Here is a 20,912-nt window from a genome sequence, read left to right as displayed (position 1 = left end):
TGTATAGAGAGGGAGCACAGAAAAAGTGCATTTGAGTGACATTTTCCCCCTCTAGAACTCAGGATAGTCGAATGAATGACAGGCTGCAGATTTAGGACAGAAATAAGGAAGTGCTACTTTACAAAATATTCATGGAATTTGTTTTCACAAGATGTGGCAATGACTACTATGCAGATTAGGAATGAGCAAAATCCATATTTCTGGGTTGTGTGATTTTCACATGGGTTCATAAATCTGTTTCATCACATTTCCTCCTTAACCTGTGAATTATAATTATTTTTATAAAGAAAATATGTATGATAGTTTGTACCCATCATGTATTTTAAAATGCGTTTCCTCACAAAACGCATATTTAAATTGGCATTTTATCTCAGGGCATGAATTTCTAAATGTATCGTACCCCAAGATGCAGATTTTAAAAATACGTTTTGGATATATTTTCTGAGCTGAATTTAAAAGCACTTGAACCTCCTTATAATTGTAACTTCATTCAGTCTCCTTCAAACAAACAAACAAATGACTTTCTCCTTGCCACCCATAGGTGTAGCCAAATTCTGTCCAACAATATTTTTTTTGTGGCGTGGGGATTCCAGAGGTTATTTGCAGAGTCCCGCTATCCAAATCATGGGGATGTAGGTGGCGCTGTGGTCTAAACCACAGAGCCTAGGGCTTGCCGATTAGAAGGTTGGCGGTTCGAATCCCTGTGACAGGGTGAGCTCCTGTTGCTCAGTCCCTGCTCCTGCCAACCTAGCAGTTCGAAAGCATGAAGTGCAAGTAGATAAATAGGTACCGCTCCAGCGGGAAGGTAAACGGCGTTTCTGTGCGCTGCTCTGGTTCGCCAGAAGCAGCTTAGTTATGCTGGCCACATGACCCGGAAGCTGTACGCCAGCTCCCTTGGCCAATAAAGCAAGATGAGCGCCGCAACCCCAGAGTTGTCCGCGACTGGACTTAATGGTCAGGGTTCCCTTTACCATCTAAATAATTAACCTAGCACGATATAATTTGTGTCTAGCAAGCCACGGGAGCAAATGGTCTGGATGATGTTTCTTTTAAGACTCTGAATAGCATAGGACCTATGCCATTGGGAAACAACACAGAAAGTCATGTAAGGAGCACAAGTTACCAATTGCCAATGAGGATCTGGTGTCTAGGGGATGAGCTTGGCTCTTTAATGATCTAACAAGATAAACTTGCTGTTTTCCACACCCTTGTCCCTTTTTCGATCCACTACTTTACAGAAATGGAAACCTTCTTTTCTACCTTGCAGGGAACGGTGGTGCCAAAAATGCTTCGGAGCCGGCCATGCCTTCACTTCTCGTGAATATTTCCTATTTTATCCAGAAGCTGGTAGAGAAGCTTTACGCAGGAATGTTTGCCGCTGACCCTAGAAAAGTTATTCTTTTCCTTGCAGAGCAAGTGATTGTGGTAAGGGGCTTCTTTGCTTACTTTCCAATGCAGCTCTAAAGTCTCCTGGTGCAGAAAATTATCCCGAAACTTCGTTCTATCAAATTTAATTCCCATGGGAGGAGGTGGTAGTTTTGACAGCTCCCTGGTTATATTCTTGTGCAGCCTATTTGGACGGGGAAAACAGTGGTTGGATACAGAAACTCCCGCACAAGAGAGGTGGGGGTAAAGAATAATTATTGTGATGCACACCCCATTATGCATCTTACCAAAAGCAGTGGCGGAGAAGACAACAGCCTCAAAGCCAGGGCACACTATCAGCAGATCAAACTGTGCACACAGAATAGGTGTGAGGCTTGTGGAAGCATACTACAACTACAGATTTATTAATCATAAATCAGGACAAAGAAACATGTCTCTCTCTCTCGTCTTCTCAGAGAGAATGGGGAAAAAGCAAAAGCTATACACAACGGAAGTTCCCAGCAAGCTGTGCTGGAATGTAAACACACATGTGACACGCAACAGTTTCACACCTCTGCTCCCAGACCATCTGCGGGCCAGATTTAGAAGGCGATGGGCCGACCCCGGCCCCTGGGCCTTAGTTTGCCTACCCATGTTCTAGCTGGTTCAGCTTACTCTCATGTGTGGAGTACTGATGCGATAGCTATCTTCAAATATCTGAAGGGTCGTTGCACGGAAGATGGAGCAAGCTTGCTTTCCCCCCTGCTCCGGAGTATAGCACCCAAATCAGTTGATTCAAATTACAAGAAAGGAGATTTTGACTTGACATTATGAAGAAATTTCTGACAGCAAGATCTGTTCAACAGTGGAATGGGCTACCTCAGAAGGTATCCATCTTCAGAGGTCTTTAAACAGAGGCTGGATGGCCACCTGTCATGGATTTTTAAAAAGCTATGGTGATGGTATTGCAGGGGGTTGGAAAAGATGACCCTTAGGACAGGGGTCAGCAAACTTTTTCAGCAGGGGGCTGGTCCACTGTCCCTCAGACCTTGTGGGGGGCCGGACTATATTTTGAAAAAAGAAAATGAACGCATTTCTATGCCCCACAAATAACCCAGAGATGCATTTTAAAGAAAGGGACACATTCTACTCATGTAAAAACATGCGATTCCCGGACCGTCTGCAGGGTGGATTGAGAAGGCAATTGGGCCGCATCCTGCCCCCGGGCCTTAGTTTGCCTGCCCATGCCTTAGGGTGTCTTCCAGCTCTGTTATTCTATGATTCTTACAAGGGTTTCATGGTGGCAAATGATGGGCAGGCATGTCTCCACTATATGCAGTTTCACCCAAGTCTGTGTCCCCTACCCACAAGTCCTTAAATACCCTTTTCAAGATGGGTGTGAGCAGTGCTCTTTTTTTCTTTAAAAAAATGTTTAGGGGTACTCTCATTTTGACTCAAGAAAATCACCATTTTATAGTTCAAATTGGGGGAAATTAATACAGTAAATGGATGAAACTGACCACTCACCGTGCTAGATTTCAACTCCTACTTCACACATTAAACGCCCGCTTCTGCCTGAGACTCAGAAAACACAGTGACAGGAAATGAGGCCGCCATCGGGGGTAGCAACGGAACTGACAATTCACCATGCTAGAGAGGAAACTTTTTTTTTTAATAAAAAAAATTATTCTCTTGTTAGATTTACAAAATGTTTAGGGATATGCATTCCCTGCGTCCCCCCAGGAAAAAAAGCACTGGGTGTGACAGACACTCCAGTCCTGAACAACCAAAACACAATTCGATGAGTGATACACCAGAAGCAAACAAATCTACATGACGGTGAAGTTGCTTGACAACCTAGAGCAGCGGTTTTCAACCTGTGGCTCTCCATATGTTGTTGGACTACAACTCCCATCATCCCTGAGCTCTGGCCTTGCTAGCTAGGGGGTGATGGGAGTTGTAGTTCAACAACATCTGGGGACCCACAGATTGAGAAAGGCTGACCTAGAGGTACATGCCTGCTTCCATCTTGAACAAGAAGGCATTTTCAGTAACGAAAAAGGGCAATTTGACTTTATTTTTTTTGCTCCATGCAAAAAGGGATCCACTATTTACTAAGGCCTGAATCTTGGATGCTGGGACTAGATCCAAAAGAAAGTTGGCTTTATGCCAGGCATGGCCAAACTTGACACTCCAGATGTTTTGGGACTACAACTCCCATCATCCCTAGCTAACAGGACCAGTGGTCAGGGATGATGGGAATTGTAGTCCCAAAACATCTGGAGGGCCAAGTTTGGCCATGCCTGCTTTATGCTCAGACCCAGATCTGCTATGTTCTGATGCTTCTTATTTTCTTCTTCCAGGTCACAGAAAAGGGTTTTCTCCACAAGGAAGGCGTCCTAAGCATTCTGTACAGCAACTTGAACCGAGCCATTCTATACTACCTGTCTACCTCCCTTCCTGATCAGCAGAGACTGCTCAGTGTTCTTCAGACTCTGCAGCAGCAGTGGGACGTCATCTTTGCAACGCACAACTCTAGCCTGGACTTCACCACCTGCCTTCTGTATTGCCTGTTGCAATTCAGGCCCATGAGGTAGCAGAGCCGTCTTTCCCATAGGGCTTGGTGGTGCGTCGCGCCAGGGCGCCGGCCTCTCAGGGGCGCCCCGGCAAGTGGGGGAGCTCTGTGGCTTTGCTGGAGGCCTCCCCTTTCCCTGCACGCCCTCCAGCTGTGCCCTGCCAACCATAAGGCTGGCAGGCATGCAGCTTCCCTCCCAAGCCTCCTCGGGAGGAGAGCGATCCCCGCAGAGGCTTAGGATGGAAGCTGCGCTCTCCTCCCGCAGAGGTTTGAGAGGGGCGCAACTTCACTCCCAAGCCTCTGCGGGGATTGCTCTCTGTGCTGGTCCCAGGGGGGGTTACCTCGCAGCGTGGTCTGAATCCGGTCCTGGGTCAAAGGTCTGGAGGCTGTCTATCAAGGGCAAAGCGGGGTCCAAGGCAAGGAGTCAGGTGAGGTCAGGAGCTCTGGCAGGAGAGCAGGACAGGGTGCAGGCAGGAACAGGCTACCAACAATGTTGCTCCCGCAACCTGGGACTGGGCTGACTGGCCTTTATCTTCTCTGAGGCCAGGGGCGGTCCCGGCCCACAGGTGACCCGCCTCTCCTGGCCTTAAGGCAAGCACTCCTCCTGAGAGAACCCAGTTCCCTCCGCCTCTCTGCCCTGAGCCTCTGCAGCTCAGGAGAGGCTGGAGGGTTACTGGACCCAGAGGCAACCTCAGCTTCCCCTGATGGGGCTGAGAGTGGAGCACCTGCAGGCAATGGGTCCTCAATCACCTCTGGAGCCAGAGTGGATTCATTTGGTGTCTGCTCCTGAGGATCCGGCACAGGTGAGGGCCCTTCAGGTTCAAGCCCCTGCCCCGGCTCAGCTGGCCCTGGAGGCGGGGACTCCTGTGCAGGCTGGGATTCCTCCGGTTCAGCCTCTGAATCAGATTCCCAGGCCACTCTCCCACAGCGGCATGGGGGAGAGTTGTGCCCCCCCATGGCTGACAGTGTGCAGCTACGGCCACCCCAACACTATCCGTGGTAATTTGGGGGCGCTGGGCGGATATTTGCACCCTGGCACCACATCTGCTAAAGACGGCCCTGTGAGGTCGTATTCCTTATACTCTTCTGATAAACTGTTAATGTTCTTAGCTGCTTCCGCTGGAGGGTAGGCGAGAGATTTGAAATTCTGCTGTCTCCTCCTTTCAAGGGCAAGGTGTGCCAGACCTGGCTATGGGGACACACATGCCTTAATCACATCCAGACTGAATTATTGTAGTGTGCTCTTGCAGAATATCTGGGAACTTCAGCTGGCTGAAAATGCATGTGACAGCAAGGATCCTGATTCGTGCCCACCCCTTGGGGCTTGTGACACCCAGGGTTCCCCCCCCCCAACAGGCTGGAGCTCACAGGAGCTTGCCCACAGCACCTCTCAGGTGGGAGCCATTGCCATGAACAAGGAAAAGTTCATGGTGAGCTCTGGAACCTCTATTTCTAGAAAAATAGCGTTGGTGACACCTATATTACAGTGGGCTTGTCCAGATTTCCTTTTGTGCCCCATTTCTAGGCATAGGTCTGGGCTTTAAGCTCCATTGTCCAAGCACTTACTTCCCCCCCCCTTATTTGTCCAAACGCTTCCCCCAGGAAAACCTGCATTTTACTGCTGAATTGAAGCAAATGGCAATTGGAAGCAAATGCTGCAACCACCTCATGCCGGGCTCACAGCCCCGACGTGCTGCTTAGCATACCCTCCAACCAGCGCAGCATCTTAATGTAGTGATTTCCCCCTCTGCATCCCTTTCATAACTCTATTTTTATAAATCATTTGTCCATCCATAGTTCAAATTTTTATTACAAGTTTTCTGCCAATCCAACCAATGTATGTAACTCTTGACAATGGCTTTTCAAATAAATTATAAACTTTCCCCATTCTTTATAAAAGAGGTCCTCTGCCTGGTTTCTAATTCTGCCTGTAAGCTTTGCCATCTGGATGTCGTCCATCAGTTTTGTCTGCCACTCTTCTTTGGTGGGAGTTGTAGACTCTTAGGATCATCTAGTCCAACCCCCTGCAAAACGCAGTCAGTCACAGCAAAAGCAGCATGGCTCCATCAGTGTTGGATTTCTGTATAAGCTGAGCAAAATCCCTTATTTTGGCTGCTGATCCCTTATTTTCAAATCTGTAAGTTGACAGCTATCGTCATGCCATGCCTCTGTTTACTGCAGCGATCCAGAAAACCATGAAGCAAAGCAGAGAGCAATGTCTGATTCCCGTGTTTTCTTGGACCCAGGCAAAGAAGAGGGGAGGATGGATGATAACTCTGCTTTAAAGAATGGTAATGTATACAAATAATGGGGGTTCTCTTAGGATAGTACTTTGTTACACTGTGTTCCTCCAAAAGCTCGCCACACTATTATTATTATTATTATTATTATTATTATTATTATTATTATTTATTATTTATACCCCGCCCATCTGGCTGAGTTTCCCCAGCCACTCTGGGCGGCTCCCAATCAGTGTTAAAAACAGTACAGCGTTACATATTAAAAACTTCCCTGAACAGGGCTGCCTTAAGATGTCTTCTGAATGTCAGGTAATTATTTATCTCTTTGACATCTGATGGGAGGGCGTTCCACAGGACGGGCGCCACTACCGAGAAGGCCCTCTGTCTGGTTCCCTGTGGCCTCACTTCTCGCAATGAGGGAACTGCCAGAAGGCCCTCGGCGCTGGATCTCAGTGTCCGGGCTGAATGATGGGGGTGGAGACGCTCCTTCAGGTATACAGGACCGAGGCCATTTAGGGCTTTAAAGGTCAGCACCAACACTTTGAATCGTGCTCAGAAACGTACTGGGAGCCAATGTAGGTCTTTCAAGACCGGTGTTATGTGGTCCCGGCGGCCACTCCCAGTCACCAGTCTAGCTGCCGCATTCTGGATTAATTGCAGTTTCCGGGTCACCTTCAAAGGTAGCCCCATGTAGAGCGCATTGCAGTAGTCCAAGCGGGAGATAACCAGAACATGCACCACTCTGGCGAGACAGTTCGCGGGCAGATAGGGTCTTAGCCTGCGTACCAGGTGGAGCTGGTAGACAGCTGCCCTGGACACAGAGTTAACCTGCGCCTCCATGGACAGCTGTGAGTCCAAAATGACTCCCAGGCTGCGCACCTGGTCCTTCAGGGGCACAGTTACCCCATTCAAGACCAGGGAATCCCCCACACCAACCCGCTCCCTGTCCCCCAAAAACAGTACTTCTGTCTTGACAATGAACTTCACTATGACAATGAACGCTCACACCTTCCCTTGTGGGTGCCCTTTGCGGGACTGCGGCAGCACCTCAGGCCACGTGAGACTCACCGGCTGGTTGGGCTGGCCCGCCTCCCTGTGCTACTCATTGGGGGTTCCCACCAAACTCCAGTTAACCTATGCGCACTGTTGGGAGGCGGGGCCAGTTGCATAAATTGGAGCTGATTTGTCTGGAAGCTCAGCCAGGCTGCCCTAAGTCCCAATTCTAGAAGGCGAAATTACCTTGCTTCCTGCTGGCACCTTCTCCCACCAAACACTTTCCCCATTTTTCTTTGTTTCTAGTTCAGCAGGACATCTGGAAGACAAGCGAAGCCATCTGGATCCAACTTCTCTCTCAAAGGAGAAAGGATTTGGAAGATGCCTACAAGATGTCTCTCTCTATAGAGACAGCAGACAGCACTGAGAAAGTGAAGATGACCGACACGAGTCCTTTCTGGGAAGAAATAATGAGAAAGGCTTGGAAGCATTTCCTAGGTCTCTGTCCTTGAGTCATGCAAAGCTTTTAACAGAATCAACTTCACAGAATGTGTTTTTTTTTAATGACTTGGAGACTGGTCTCTTTTGGAGCTACCTGTCATGATACCATTGATAAGGTAAAAGGTAAAGGGTCCCTGCTCCTGCCAACCTAGCAGTTCGAAAGCACGTCCAAGTGCAAGTAGATAAATAGGTACCACTCCGGCGGGAAGGTAAACGGCGTTTCCGTGTGCTGCTCTGGTTCACCAGAAGCGGCTTAGTCCTGCTGGCCACATGACCCGGAAGCTGTACGCTGGCTCCCTCGGCCAATAAAGCGAGATGACGCAACCCCAGAGTCGGTCACAACTGGACCTAATGGTCAGGGGTACCTTTACTTTACCTAAATGTCCAATATGGAGCCGTTGCAATTAAATTAAGTATGAGTAAGTGTCATTTTTCCTCTTAGGTCACCAATGAAACATAATATAAAGTGTTGGTATACTATAGAGGAATGTGTTAGGGTTGCTTCCTGTTGTTGTTGTTATAACCAGGAATAAAATGAGCTGAGGCGATTATCTGGAGTTCCTCAGATTTCTTTCTCCCTTATCTGGAGTTAATTTGGGTACAACCAGCACATATGAGTGTTTGATGGGTAATGAAAGGACTGTCCCAAACCCAAGGTACCTTAACGGGCTGGTATGTGACCATCACATTTGGGTTTTATGCCACTGGTATGTGACCATCACATCTTATTTGGGTTTTATGCCACTGTTCCTATAATGACTTATATAGAAAAAATATCGGGGATTTTTGTTTGCTGATCATTTTTTGCTAGGTCGCCTCCACCACACTTGTAGAACTGGGGAGAGGGGAGGACTTTTAAACCAGTTTTAAAATCTGGTGTGGATATGCTTTCAATTTGCCATGTATCCCACGCGCATACCTGGTTCATGCTCTTTGTACCTTCTGACGTATTTCCTAACCTGTGGAAACCTTTGCCTGCTTTGGTTTCAACAACTGTTTCTTCTCCTTGGTCCAGCGTCAGAAAAGAAAATTCCCCAGAGCAAGATTCCAGCTCAGCCTTCAGACAAGCCGCGTTCTTGGAGTGGAAGCTGGTCTCCAGCGGTGAAACTGATCCCCAGCCGGAACCTGAAGCAGACAGGATACAAAACGCAGGTAACATGCATCTTCTTCTTTTTTTAAAAAAAAAAATTTTATTAATAGGCCAATCACATCACATTATCATATCACATTAGTTCCAAATTATACAGCCAAATTTTAAATTTTGTTGGGGGTGCCCATACATCAAGCTCAGCTCAAGTCCAAAACAGCATCACTTATCTTACTGCTTTCATTAGACAATTCTGTCCAGTTTGATCCGGATAGTCCTTTATTACTTCCTTTCTCTTCTTGTTGTTATCATAAATTCCTTTCTTTGAGATCTCTGATGATTTTCACAAGCAGGTTGAAAGCTGGCATTCTATGTGGATTTTTGTACTCTTCCAAAAATCATATCGATCAGGGACAGCCTCTGTACAACGCTTCCATACACAAGATTAGTCTCCGATCTGTCCTTTATTTTTCAAATAAATCAAATGAGTCTGGGGGGCTCTGTCAGGTCAAACTTGCATTCCAACATTCCTTCTCATTCGAACAGCCCTGATTCTCCTCCCCCAGTCCTTCCTCCGACAAGCCTGTCTTAGCGAGATGCCATATTTTAACTGCGTCATAAGAATTTTCCACTTTTCTCACCATTCTCCAGTCTTCTTTCCTGTTTTAATCCATCCCACATAGTTCTTAAAATCCTGCCTGTGATTCATAAAAACGCAACGATCTTGTTTCTATCTGGGGTGAAGGGTTATTTATGTCACATCATGCAGGAAAAAAAGAGTTTTTTCCTCCACCCCCCCTTCGTTCCAAACATACAGTCTCCTTGTGGTAATTCATCAGAAGATTTGCTTATCCGTCCGTCACTCCTGGTCGCAGAGATCCATTAATCAGCAGTCTTATCTTCGAGCTTTACTTGATGTATGTGCTTTCAGCTTCCTTTCCAATCATATGTTTCCAATTATAATTCCAAGCTGAAGCAACCAGCACGCGCTGATTGGAATCGGTGTCAGGAAGATCTGACTTCACCGAGGGCCTGTGCCAAGTGTTCGGCACCCCCGTCACTCGTATCAGGGGGTGCATTGTGAACACCACTGGCAGGGCAGAGCCCCCCCGGTAACATGTATCTTCTGATCACCTGAACAAATCTTAGGCTTTAGGCAAGGCGTCTGGTAAGAAAAAACAAAACTCAAAGGGCCTTGGCAAGTGCCTGGCATCACACCAGGGTGGTAAAGCAGGGGCGAAAGTAGTCTTTATTTCCCTCGGGTCAAAGACCCAGTTTGGCACCCCCAAGTGCATTTCTGTGCGTGTGTGCGTGCACACACACACACACACACACAGGCTGGGCGCCTCAATGGCCCCTCTCTAGAGACTTCACCCAGGACAAAAAGCCAGACTAGCTTTGCCTCAGAATGTATCTGCTACTTTTTGTTTGTTTCTAGAATTTTACTTTTTTTTTACAACATATCAAAAACATTCACAACCCATACCCCATATTTCATATCTATACATTTTAAGAATTGCCAAACAATTATTAACTTCCTCTTTAAACTGTTAAATTTTTACAGAACCCAGCGTAAGAATGAAGACTGTTCTGTTTCAGCTTTATTTGTTCTCAAGCTCTTTAAAAAACCTCTGTTATTATATATTAAAAAACAACAACAACATTTTTTTATTTATAGCCCGCCCATCTGTCTGGGTTTCCCCAGCCACTCTGGGTGGCTCCCAACAAAATATTACAGAATAAAACTTCAAACATTAAAAACTTCCCTAAACAGGACGGCCTTCAGATGTCTTCTAAAAGTCACATAGTTGTTTAGTTCCTTGACATCTGGTGGGAGGGCGTTCCACAGGGTGGGTGCCACTACCGTAAAGGCCCTCTGCCTGGTTCCCTGTAACCTCACTTCTCACAGAGAGGGAACCGGCAGAAGGCCCTTAGAGCTGGACCTCAGTGGGTGAACGATGGGGGTGGAGATGCTCCTTCAGATATACTGGGCCGAGGCCATTTATTTTTACTTATAATCTACATCAGGGGTCAGCAAACTTTTTCAGCAGGGGGCCGGTCCACTGTCCCTCAGACCTTGGGGAGGGCAGACTATATTCTGAAAAAAAAATATGAATGAATTCCTATGCCCCACAAATAACCCAGAGACGCATTTTAAATAAAAGCACACATTCTACTCATGTAAAAACACGCTGATTCCTGGACCATCCGTGGGCCGTATTGAGGTGATTGGGCCGGATCCAGCCCCCGGGTCTTAGTTTGCCTACCCGTGATCTACACCAATGTGGCCTATGCCATGTTCGAAACAGTTCATCCACTCCATCCAATCCCTGTTACTAAACAGAAGAATTTATCTAGAAAGTTTATTTTCCTCAGATTTCTTTCTCCCTTCCCTGACTCCCATCCAGTTAAACCCAGCTCTTAATACCCCACTCAGTGATTACAGGTACTGTACCTCTGCCTTTTCCTAACAATGTGCTATTAAAATTCCACATTAAATTAAGAACCCTATTCCTGTTATTTATGTGTGGCCAATTTTCTTGTTTTGAGTTGAAAATGAAAGATAGGAAATGTGGAGGGCCTAAAAATGTAAAGGAGGCAGCGATCCGTGGGGGTAAGAGAGGCTTGACTGGGAGTTGCGTGGGAGAAAAAGTCATCTCCTCTGACACTGAGGTCGCGGCCCAGTCGTTCTCCGTCTGCTAACGTCTTGAGTCGAAATATATTTGTTATCAGCATAATTTGGGCTTTTTCTCCAGCAGTGCAAAGTAGAGCAAATGTTTAATAAGAAGGCTCAAGGCTTGTCCTTTTCCTCCTTTTGCTGAGCGACTCGCTTCCAGGTGTGCTGTGACTCCATGATACAATTGAGTGCTGGCACCAACTATTTGCCTTGGGGTCTGTTTAATTATTTCTTAAAATTAATTTTGATTATTACAGCTGATTACACCTCAGTGAGCAAAGTAATTGATATTTGTTAATGCATCCCAAGGAACGCTTTGTACAACATGCTTTTTGCTGTTGAAGGTTAAAGACTGTTATTGGTTTTCCCCTAAATATGCCCACATCATTAGTTCTCGCAGCAGAAAAGGTTGCCATCTGGAAAAGGCAGCACAGAGACATTATTCAGGCACAAGTGCATGAAATTGGTGTTTCTGCGTCTTCTGTCTTTCTTCGCTGAAAGGGAGAGGCTCATAATTAAAGGAAGAGCTGGGTTCTGGGACATTACTCATTTTGTGTTATTCTTTATCATGTCAGCACCTGACAGCTCCGAATCTGATAAATTGTGCTTTCTAGTGTGACACGGAACCAAGTTTCCAAATCTTTCCCTTTTTCCCTGCTCCAGGCAGTTGTGTGTTTATGTGCTTCTCCGGCAGGCAGGCATGCTCTGCAGTTTACAAAGATACTTGCAAGAGATTGTCTCTGTAGCAGTCAGATACACAAATGGGTGCAGACTTATTTTTCATGAAAGCAAGATGGCTTGAGTGTCTCCCCTAAGGCCAGACCTGACCTTCTTTTAGCTCTGGTGCACTTTGCAAAGAGATTAGCCGAGTGTGAGGATGGCTGTTTGACTAGGACTCAATTTAAGTCAAATACCATGGCTTAACCAGTGGCCAGCAGTAAATCAATCAATGTTGTTCAGACAGAAAAGGAGCAGAAATAGGAAGTCGTTTAGTGATATTTCCAATCAAATTTTGTTCAGTTTTTGACTACTTTTTAAGAGTAAATTTAATACGTGAGTGTCAAGCACTTCCTTTCAAAATTTGGATTTGGTAGGTTAAAAAATGGTTTACTTACAAATTTTCCAAAGGTCAGATTTATGCGCTTTTCGATACAGGAGTCAGAAAAGTTGCACAGGCAGTAAAACGTAGCTTAGTTACAAAGTGGCAAAAGTTCCGAGACTATTGGCATAGGAACTCAAGAGGGGCTGGTGAGATCCATGCAGCTGAGCTGGAGCAACCAGCTCAAACCTCTTCACATGCTGAGCTTTTCAACTAGACTGAATACAATAGGCTTGATTACCTGTTTCCTCCCAAGATGCTGGGAAGTGATAAGTCCTGCAGGACACCTTACTCTATGGCATTAACCCCTTCGTGTATTAATTAGACTTAACCATATTGGTTTTATGAGGCTGGTTATCCCAGTGGCATAGCTTACCTTACTGCCACCCGGGGCAGACAGGCACACCTGGGAGTGCACACACAAGGGGTGCAGAGGGAGCGTGGGTCTCCAGAGCTCCCTTGCACGCAGGAGCCCAGCCAGGGAGAGGGGCAGCTTTCACCCCGCGGGAAGCTTCCACCCTGACCCGGAAGCCTGACCCAGGAGTGCACAGCCTGGTGGCGCCCGGCCATTGTTCAAGCTTCAGCCTAGTGGAGGGGTGGGACACAGATATGCTGCCACTGCCTCTCCCCTCCTCACCAGTGCCTCTGCCCCCAGGTCAGGCCTGACTCCCTGCGCTACACCAGGTTATCATGCCTCGCACAACGGAGTCTTGGGTTGGGGCAGAGATGCCGCCTCTCCCCTCCCCTGCTTCCACCCCCCGGGTCAGGCTTGACCAGGGAGTGGAGCCACTGGGCCAACATGCGAGGTTGAGAGAGCAGCGCCACCACACCAGGCCTCCATTGCGTCCCAGCCTCGGCCCGCTCACCCTCCCTCTCTCTTGCTCGGCTTAGGGGCAGCACTCGGTGCAAGCAGGCATTCCTTTGCCGACCGAGAGTAAGAGCTTCCACCGACAGCAGCCTAAAGAGCAACTGGGCATGGCTTGGCCTTGTCCCCCTGCAGCTTAGTGCCCCCCCGGGCACCCCCCAAGCTACGCTAGTGGGTTATCCCACATGGTTTTTGTCACTTCTGTATTTGGCTACAGCGAGGAGAGAGATAAACAAGGGCCCAGGTTGGGTTGACACCTTGGCTTAGCACACTGAAGTGTAAGGTAAAGGACCCCTGGATGGTTAAGTCCAGACAAAGGGGACTGAGGTTGTGGCGCTCTTCTTGCTTCAGGCTGAGGGAGCCAGTGTTTGTCCACAGACAGCTTTCCATGTCATGTGGCCAGCATGACTAAACCGCTTCTGGCACAACGGAACACTGTGACGGAAACCAGAGCGCAAGGAAATGCCATTTACCTTCCTGCCACATTAGTACCTATTTATCTACTTGCACTGGCATGCTTTCGAACTGCTAGGTTGGCAGGAGCTGGGACAGAGCACCGGGAGCTCACTCTGTCGTGGGGATTCGAACCGCCGACCTTCCGATCAGCAAGCCCAAGAGGCTCAGTGGTTTAGACCACAGTGCCATCAGCTCCCTATGGAAGTGTAGGAGCAAAAAGGAGGAGGGACAAGCAAAACTGCTGTGAGCTCCTCTCTGGCAGCCTGCATGTTCTTGCAATCCTAAGAATCCATAGTCTAGCTTGACATGTTGTGTGAACCAGATAAGTGAGTGCCTGATTGGAAGATTACAACTTGTTATAGAAGACCTCTAAGGATGGTCTGAAGCTCAACATAAAAAAAAGCAAAGATCATGGCCACTGGTCCCATCACCTCCTGGCAAATAGAAGGGGAAGAAATGGAGGCAGTGAGAGATTTTACTTTCTTGGGCTCCATGATCACTGCAGATGGTGACAGCAGCCACGAAATTAAAAGGTCCCTGCTTCTTGGGAGAAAAGCAATGACAAACCTAGACAGCATCTTAGAAAGTAGAGACGTCACCTTGCCAACAAAGGTCCGTCTAGTTAAAGCTATGGTTTTCCCAGTAGTGGTGTATGGAAGTGAGAGCTGGACCATAAAGAAGGCTGATCGCCAAAGAATTGATGCTTTTGAATTATGGTGTTGGAGGAGACTCTTGAGAGTCCCATGGACTGCAAGAAGATCAAACCTCTCCATTCTGAAGGAAATCAGCCCTGAGTGCTCACTGGAAGGACAGATCGTGAAGCTGAGGCTCCAATACTTTGGCCACCTCATGAGAAGAGAAGACTCCCTGGAAAAGACCCTGATGTTGGGAAAGATGGAGGGCACAAGGAGAAGGGGACGACAGAGGACGAGATGGTTGGACAGTGTTCTCGAAGCATGAATCTGACCAAACTGTGGGAGGCAGTGGAAGACAGGAGTGCCTGGCGTGCTCTGGTCCATGGGGTCACGAAGAGTCGGACACGACTAAACGACTAAACAACAACAAGGAAGTAAATAGAGCAGTGGTTCCTGATCCCCTGCACACTGCTCTTAGAATTATGGTTGTCCTGAAATTTATTTCTAACTCTGATTCCCCCCCAGCTCCCAATTTCAGATTAATGTTGCTTTTCAGACCACAAGAAGCCTGAACATTATTTCTAATTCTTGAAAGGTCCATCAAATCAACACAGCTGTTACAGAGGCTGCCCCTGCTAGGCAAGGGATGCGGGGGTCACAAATTAAAGACTACACACAAATCGCTTGATCCGTAGCTTCAACCTGATGCAAGAGGTGGGGGGTAATTTTACTCATATCTTGCACCCCAACTGCTAGGTTGGCAGGAGCAGGGACCGAGCAATGGGAGCTCACCCCATCACAGGGATTTGAACCACCAACCTTCTAATCGGCAAGCCCTAGGCTCTGTGGTTTAGACCACAGCGCCACCCGTGTCCTATGCCAGAAGAAAGCTGACAGCAAATGCCACTGAGCTCGGTGAGACATCTAATTAAACATTTTTAGGATTGCTCAAGGGACGTGGGTGGCGCTGTGGTCTAAACCACTAAGCCTAGGGCTTGCTGATCGGAAGGTCAGCGGTTCGAATCCCCCATGATGGGGTGAAGTCCTGTTGCTTGGTCCCAGCTCCTGCCAACCTAGCAGTTTGAAAGCACACCAAAGTGCAAGTAGATAAATAGGTACTGCTCCAGCGGGAAGGTAAACAGCGTTTCTGTGTGCTTCTCCGGTTTCGCCAGAAGCGGCTTAGTTATGCTGGCCACATGACCCAGAAAAACTGTCTGTGGACAAACATCGGCTCCCTCGGCCTGTAAAGCGAGATGAGCGCCACAACCCCAGAGTCGTTCGCGACTGGACTTAACTGTCAGGGGGCCTTTACCTTTTTAGGAATGCTCTGCTGTTCATGTTGTGTTAAGGAACGGTCTACCAAGCTGAATTGCACAAAGCCCTTTGCAGACATGGGGTTTGCATAGCAGCTAAAGCAAGCAGGCGGTACATGTCAAAATCCCTTTTGAGACTTTCTCTTGCCATTATGTTTGGTCTGCTATTTCTATTCTTTCAAGAGCCAAACAAGCAAACATATAATTATATTTCTGTGCATCATTTGTGTAACATCTTTATCTTCATAATAGAAGGATAATTAACATCACTAATTATCTAATTAAGTTCATTAAGCATCTACCGACAGTGCACTATGAAGCTGACATTATGTTCCACTGTCAACAAATGCTTTGATTTCTTAAGTAATTAAAATGTAAATTAGCATGCCATTAAATACACAAGGGGAGTTTTGAATCTGAAATTCATTTCAAAACTGCTCATGGCAACCCTCTCTTTTTTTGCTTTCCTTCAGTGAAACCTATTGCTATTAATGATGTATATTAAACTCTTTCCCCTTTGCAACATGAATGCCTGCTATGATAACTAGCTTGCAACTAGAACACTGTGATGTAGCAAAAGGCAGGGAAATCATGTGAAGATACTGAGCTGGGTGGGTTTTGTGAGTCCAGGAAGCTGTCTCTGGTTTGTATTACTGAAATATATGTTAATTTGCGACACCATTGCTCACACAGAGAGACCGCAGGTACATATATGTTGGTCTAGCGACATGTTACCTAAACGTTTCATAATATGACTTTGGCTTTGAGGTTCTTGTGAATGAGGGAGGCCTTGAATCTTATGTCATCAAATGAATCAGAATCAGAAGAATCTTTATTTGCATCAGCCACTTTTGTTGTTTAGTCATTTAGTCGTGTCCGACTCTTCGTGACCCCATGGACCAGAGCACGCCAGGCACTTCTGTCTTCCACTGCCTCCCGCAGTTTGGTCAGACTCATGTTTGTAGCTTCGAAGACAATATCCAACCATCTCGTCCTCTGTCGTCCCCTTCTCCTTGTGCCCTCCATCTTTCCCAACATCAGGGTCTTTTCCAGGGAGTCTTCTCTTCTCATGAGGTGGCCAAAGTATTGGAGCCTCAGCTTCAGGATCTGTCCTTCCAGTGAGCACTCAGGGCTGATTTCCTTCAGAATGGACAGGTTTGATCTTCTTGCAGTCCATGGGACTCTCCAGAGTCTCCTCCAGCACCATAATTCAAAAGCATCAATTCTTCGGCGATCAGCCTTCTTTATGGTCCAGCTCTCACTTCCATACACCACTACTGGGAAAACCATAGCTTTAACTATATGGACCTTTGTTGGCAAGGTGATGTCTCTACTTTTTAAGATGCTGTCTAGGTTTGTCATTGCGCATCAGCTACTAGTTATAGCAATAAAGTAAAATGTATCAAGACAGAGGTAAAAACTTAACTATAGAAAATGCATTTTGGGGGGTTTACATCAACAATCAAATGACAGATCTTTTTCTAACTGCCCCCGCTAAAAACCTTGCAGTTTTTGCTGTCACCTGGTCACCTTGATCTGCTAGAAGAAAGAACACAGTAGCAATAGTTGAGCAGCCCAACATGGACAATAATAGAGGGGCAATAACTTCACTCCTTAAATCTTTCTAAAGAGTGCAAGAAGCACATGAGCCATGGGCTCAATACTACCATCTCCGCAAGGACATCACCATTTTCCCAGTGGAATATTTTGAAATCGACCCTCAAGTACAGCTGAAGGCAGCATATTCAATCTTGCGAAAGTGAAAGCGCGCCTGTATTTTGGAATTGTTAAATTTTGCAGATAGGGTGCCAAAGTGTCAAAATGACTAGGTGGAAAATAATCATACCACGGACAAAATTTCCTTATTGTGGCCAAATTGTTCTGTCGGTCAGTATCATATAAAAAAGTAAAGGACCCCTAACAGTTAAGTCCAATCGCAGACGACTCTGGGGTTGCGGTGCTCATCTCTTTTTAGGGAGCTGTTGTTTGTCCACAGACAGCTTTCTGGGTCCTGTAGCCAGCATGACTAAACCACTTCTGGCGCAACTGAACACTGACACCAGAGTAGCGCACGGAAACGCCATTAACCTTCCTGCCGGAGCGGTACCTGTTTATCTACTTGCACTTTTGGCATGCTTTCGAACTGCTAGGTTGGCAGGAGCAGGGACTGAGCAACAGGAGCTCACCTTGTTGCGGGGATTCGAACCGCCGACCTTCTGATCGGCAAGCCCAAGAGGCTCAGTGGTTTAGACCACAGCGCCACCCAGTATCATATAGGCACTGTCTAATTAAATTATTTGCTTTACTGAAGCCCAGTGTTAATAACTGTTATGGTGAGAAACCAGAAAAGTAAAGCTTTTGGCTGAGAATTTTAGTCCAAGCGCTCTCATATGTCATCTCATGCAGCTATGCATTTATATTGGCTGCAATTTATCACAAAGAAGAAGAAGAAGAAGAGTTTGGATTTGATATCCCGCCTTTCACTCCCTTTAAGGAGTCTCAAAGCGGCTAACATTCTCCTTTCCCTTCCTCCCCCACAACAAACACTCTGTGAGGTGAGTGGGGCTGAGAGACTTCAGAGAAGTGTGACTAGCCCAAGGTCACCCAGCAGCTGCACGTGGAGGAGCAGGGAAGCGAACCCGGTTCACCAGATTACGAGACTACTGCTCTTAACCACTACACCACACTGGCTCTCTTGCACCAACTCTCACTGAATGGGAATTGTGCAAGAGCAGATACGGCCCCTTTCTCCACTGTCTACCATCCACAGTCGATCTTAGGAATGCCCAGCCTGTGCTCTGATTGTCTTCTATTCATTTCTCTGTGTGATATTCCACGAAGTGCTTTGCCACAAGGTGACATTGAGGCTCCGCGACTGTGGTTTCTCTTCCCGGCAGTTGCTGCTTCCTAAGTGTAGCTGGTTGGAATGGGGGGGGGGAGCGGTGGGGGGAGGAAGATGGGGCAGAGAAACAAGGATTTTCATTTGGCTTGCTATTCCCCAACCATGTGGGGGTTCAGTGCAGTTGGCAATGTGCATTAACCTCCTAGAGGGTTAAGGCGCTAAGTTTACACGAGACGCCCTAATGGTTGGAGCTGCAGTCTGTTGAAACACAAAATGAGCATTTGATTCCGATTATGAGCGGCAGTGAGAATGAGATGTTTAATGAAAGTGCAAAAACAGAATCGCTCGTTCTATGACTGTCCCCAAGAAGCAAAAAGAAAGGAGATCTTCTCTTTTGTATCCAGCCGTTATGGAGAACAGCTTAAAAACCATTCAAGTAACAAAGTTGCATAATCACACGAGGTGGGTGTGTGAAACTACTTTTATTATAATCATTACTTCTTCATTTAGAAAAGATTCATACTAATCATATACTGGTTTTCCATAAGCTATGGTTTTCCCAGTGGTGATGTATGGAAGTGAGAGCTGGACCATCAAGAAGGCTGATTGCCAAAGAATTGATGCTTTTGAATTATGGTGCTGGAGGAGACTCTTGAGAGTCCCATGGACTGCAAGAAGATCAAACCTCTCCATTCTTAAGGAAATCAGCCCTGAGTGCTCACTGGAAGGACAGATCCTGAAGCTGAAGCTCCAATACTTTGGTCTTCTCTTCATGAGAAGAGAAGACTCCCTGGAAAAGACCCTGATGTTGGGAAAGATGGAGGGCACAAGGAGAAGGGGACGACAGAGGATGAGATGGTTGGACAGTGTTCTCGAAGCTACCAGCATGAGTTTGACCAAACTGCGGGAGGCAGTGGAAGACAGGAGGACCTGGCGTGCTGTGGTCCATGGGGTCACGAAGAGTCGGACACGACTAAACGACTAAACAACAACAAGAATCATATACTGACGTAAATGATAGGATGTGAATTAAACAGTCGTATCTTGGATCCCAAATGCCGTTGTACTTAGAAGTTTTGGCTCCTGAATGCTGCAAACCTGGAAGTGATTGTTCTGATTTGCAAACGTTCTTTGGAACCTGAACGTCCAATGTGGCTTCCGTGGCTTCCGATTGGTTGCAGGAGCTTCCTGCAGCCAATCAGAAGCCATGCTTTGGTTTCCGAATGTTTTGGAAGTCGAACGGACTTCCAGAACGGATTCTGTTCAACTTCCATGGTACAACTGTATTTTAAAAAGCATATGGAGTTCTGAACATATTCAGAACACTGTCATCTTCCTCAGTGGGGTTGTTTGCAACAACCTTTGCAGCACCTGACTCTCAAATGTTGGGATTGTTGAAATATATACAACAAGAAATTAATCAAATTGAGCCGTGTGACTCAAATTGGGTCTACTAGACCCATTTGGGGTGAAAAAAGCAATGTCTTCAACAGTTCTCTGATGAAAATAGGGGTGTCCTAAAAGGAAAAGTGGGACATTCTGGGATCAAATCAGAAACCAGGATGGCTTCAGGAAAACTGGGACTGTCCCTGGAAAACAGGGACATTTGATGGTCTGATAAAATTGTTTCTGGGGCCCAGGATTATAGACCCTGGAACTAAAGCTTCATTAGTTTCATAGCAGATCCACTTCTGCTTGCTCCCACACAAGACCACCAGCTACCTAATCTGCCCTCTCCTAAAAATGCCATCCATTCCCATTCTCTAGGGATTCCTTCCTGGTAAAAGAAATACCGTATTTTTCGCTCTATAGGACACACCCGACCATAAGAAGCACCTAGTTTTAGAGGAGGAGAACAAGAAAAAATATATTCTCTTGCTCTCTGCGCAGAGCCTCTCCAGCAAAGCGGCAGGAGAAATGGAAGGGGCTCCATTTCTCCTGCCGCTTCACTGAAGGGGCGCTGCACAGAGAGGGAAAGCTGCGCAGTGCCTCTCAAGCGAAGTGAAGTCAGAACAGCAAGAGGGATCGCTGCGCAGCGAAAGCAGTGATCCCTCTCGCTCTCCTGGCTTCAGGGATAGCCGTGCAAAGCCTCTTCAGGGCAGGGGGAGTGTTCCTGGCTTCAGGGATGGCCACGCAACCTGCATTTGCTCCGTAAGACTTAATTCGTAAGTACTTAATTTGTTCCGGAGGTCCGTACTTAACCTGAAACTGTTCTTAAGCTGAAGCACCACTTTAGCTAATGGGGCCTCCTGCTGCTGCCGCAC

At 46.8% G+C, this 20,912-nt stretch overlaps 1 protein-coding gene across 1 annotated transcript in view; it reads left to right on the top strand.

The window, feature by feature from the left end:
- Window positions 1-20,912, top strand: part of WDFY4 (WDFY family member 4) — a 174,189-nt gene that overhangs the window by 68,219 nt on the left and 85,058 nt on the right. The window contains exons 32-36 of the mRNA XM_053387394.1: window positions 1,268-1,425; window positions 3,729-3,958; window positions 6,122-6,231; window positions 7,480-7,671; window positions 8,690-8,826. Coding sequence (XP_053243369.1) covers window positions 1,268-1,425; window positions 3,729-3,958; window positions 6,122-6,231; window positions 7,480-7,671; window positions 8,690-8,826 — 827 coding nt within the window. The remainder of the gene's footprint in view (window positions 1-1,267; window positions 1,426-3,728; window positions 3,959-6,121; window positions 6,232-7,479; window positions 7,672-8,689; window positions 8,827-20,912) is intronic.

This window comes from Podarcis raffonei, chromosome 5, assembly GCF_027172205.1.
Source record: "Podarcis raffonei isolate rPodRaf1 chromosome 5, rPodRaf1.pri, whole genome shotgun sequence".
In the NCBI taxonomy this organism is placed as follows: domain Eukaryota; kingdom Metazoa; phylum Chordata; class Lepidosauria; order Squamata; family Lacertidae; genus Podarcis; species Podarcis raffonei.
The sequence above is the reverse complement of the archived record's forward strand: the minus strand, read 5'-3'. Positions and strand labels throughout refer to the sequence as shown.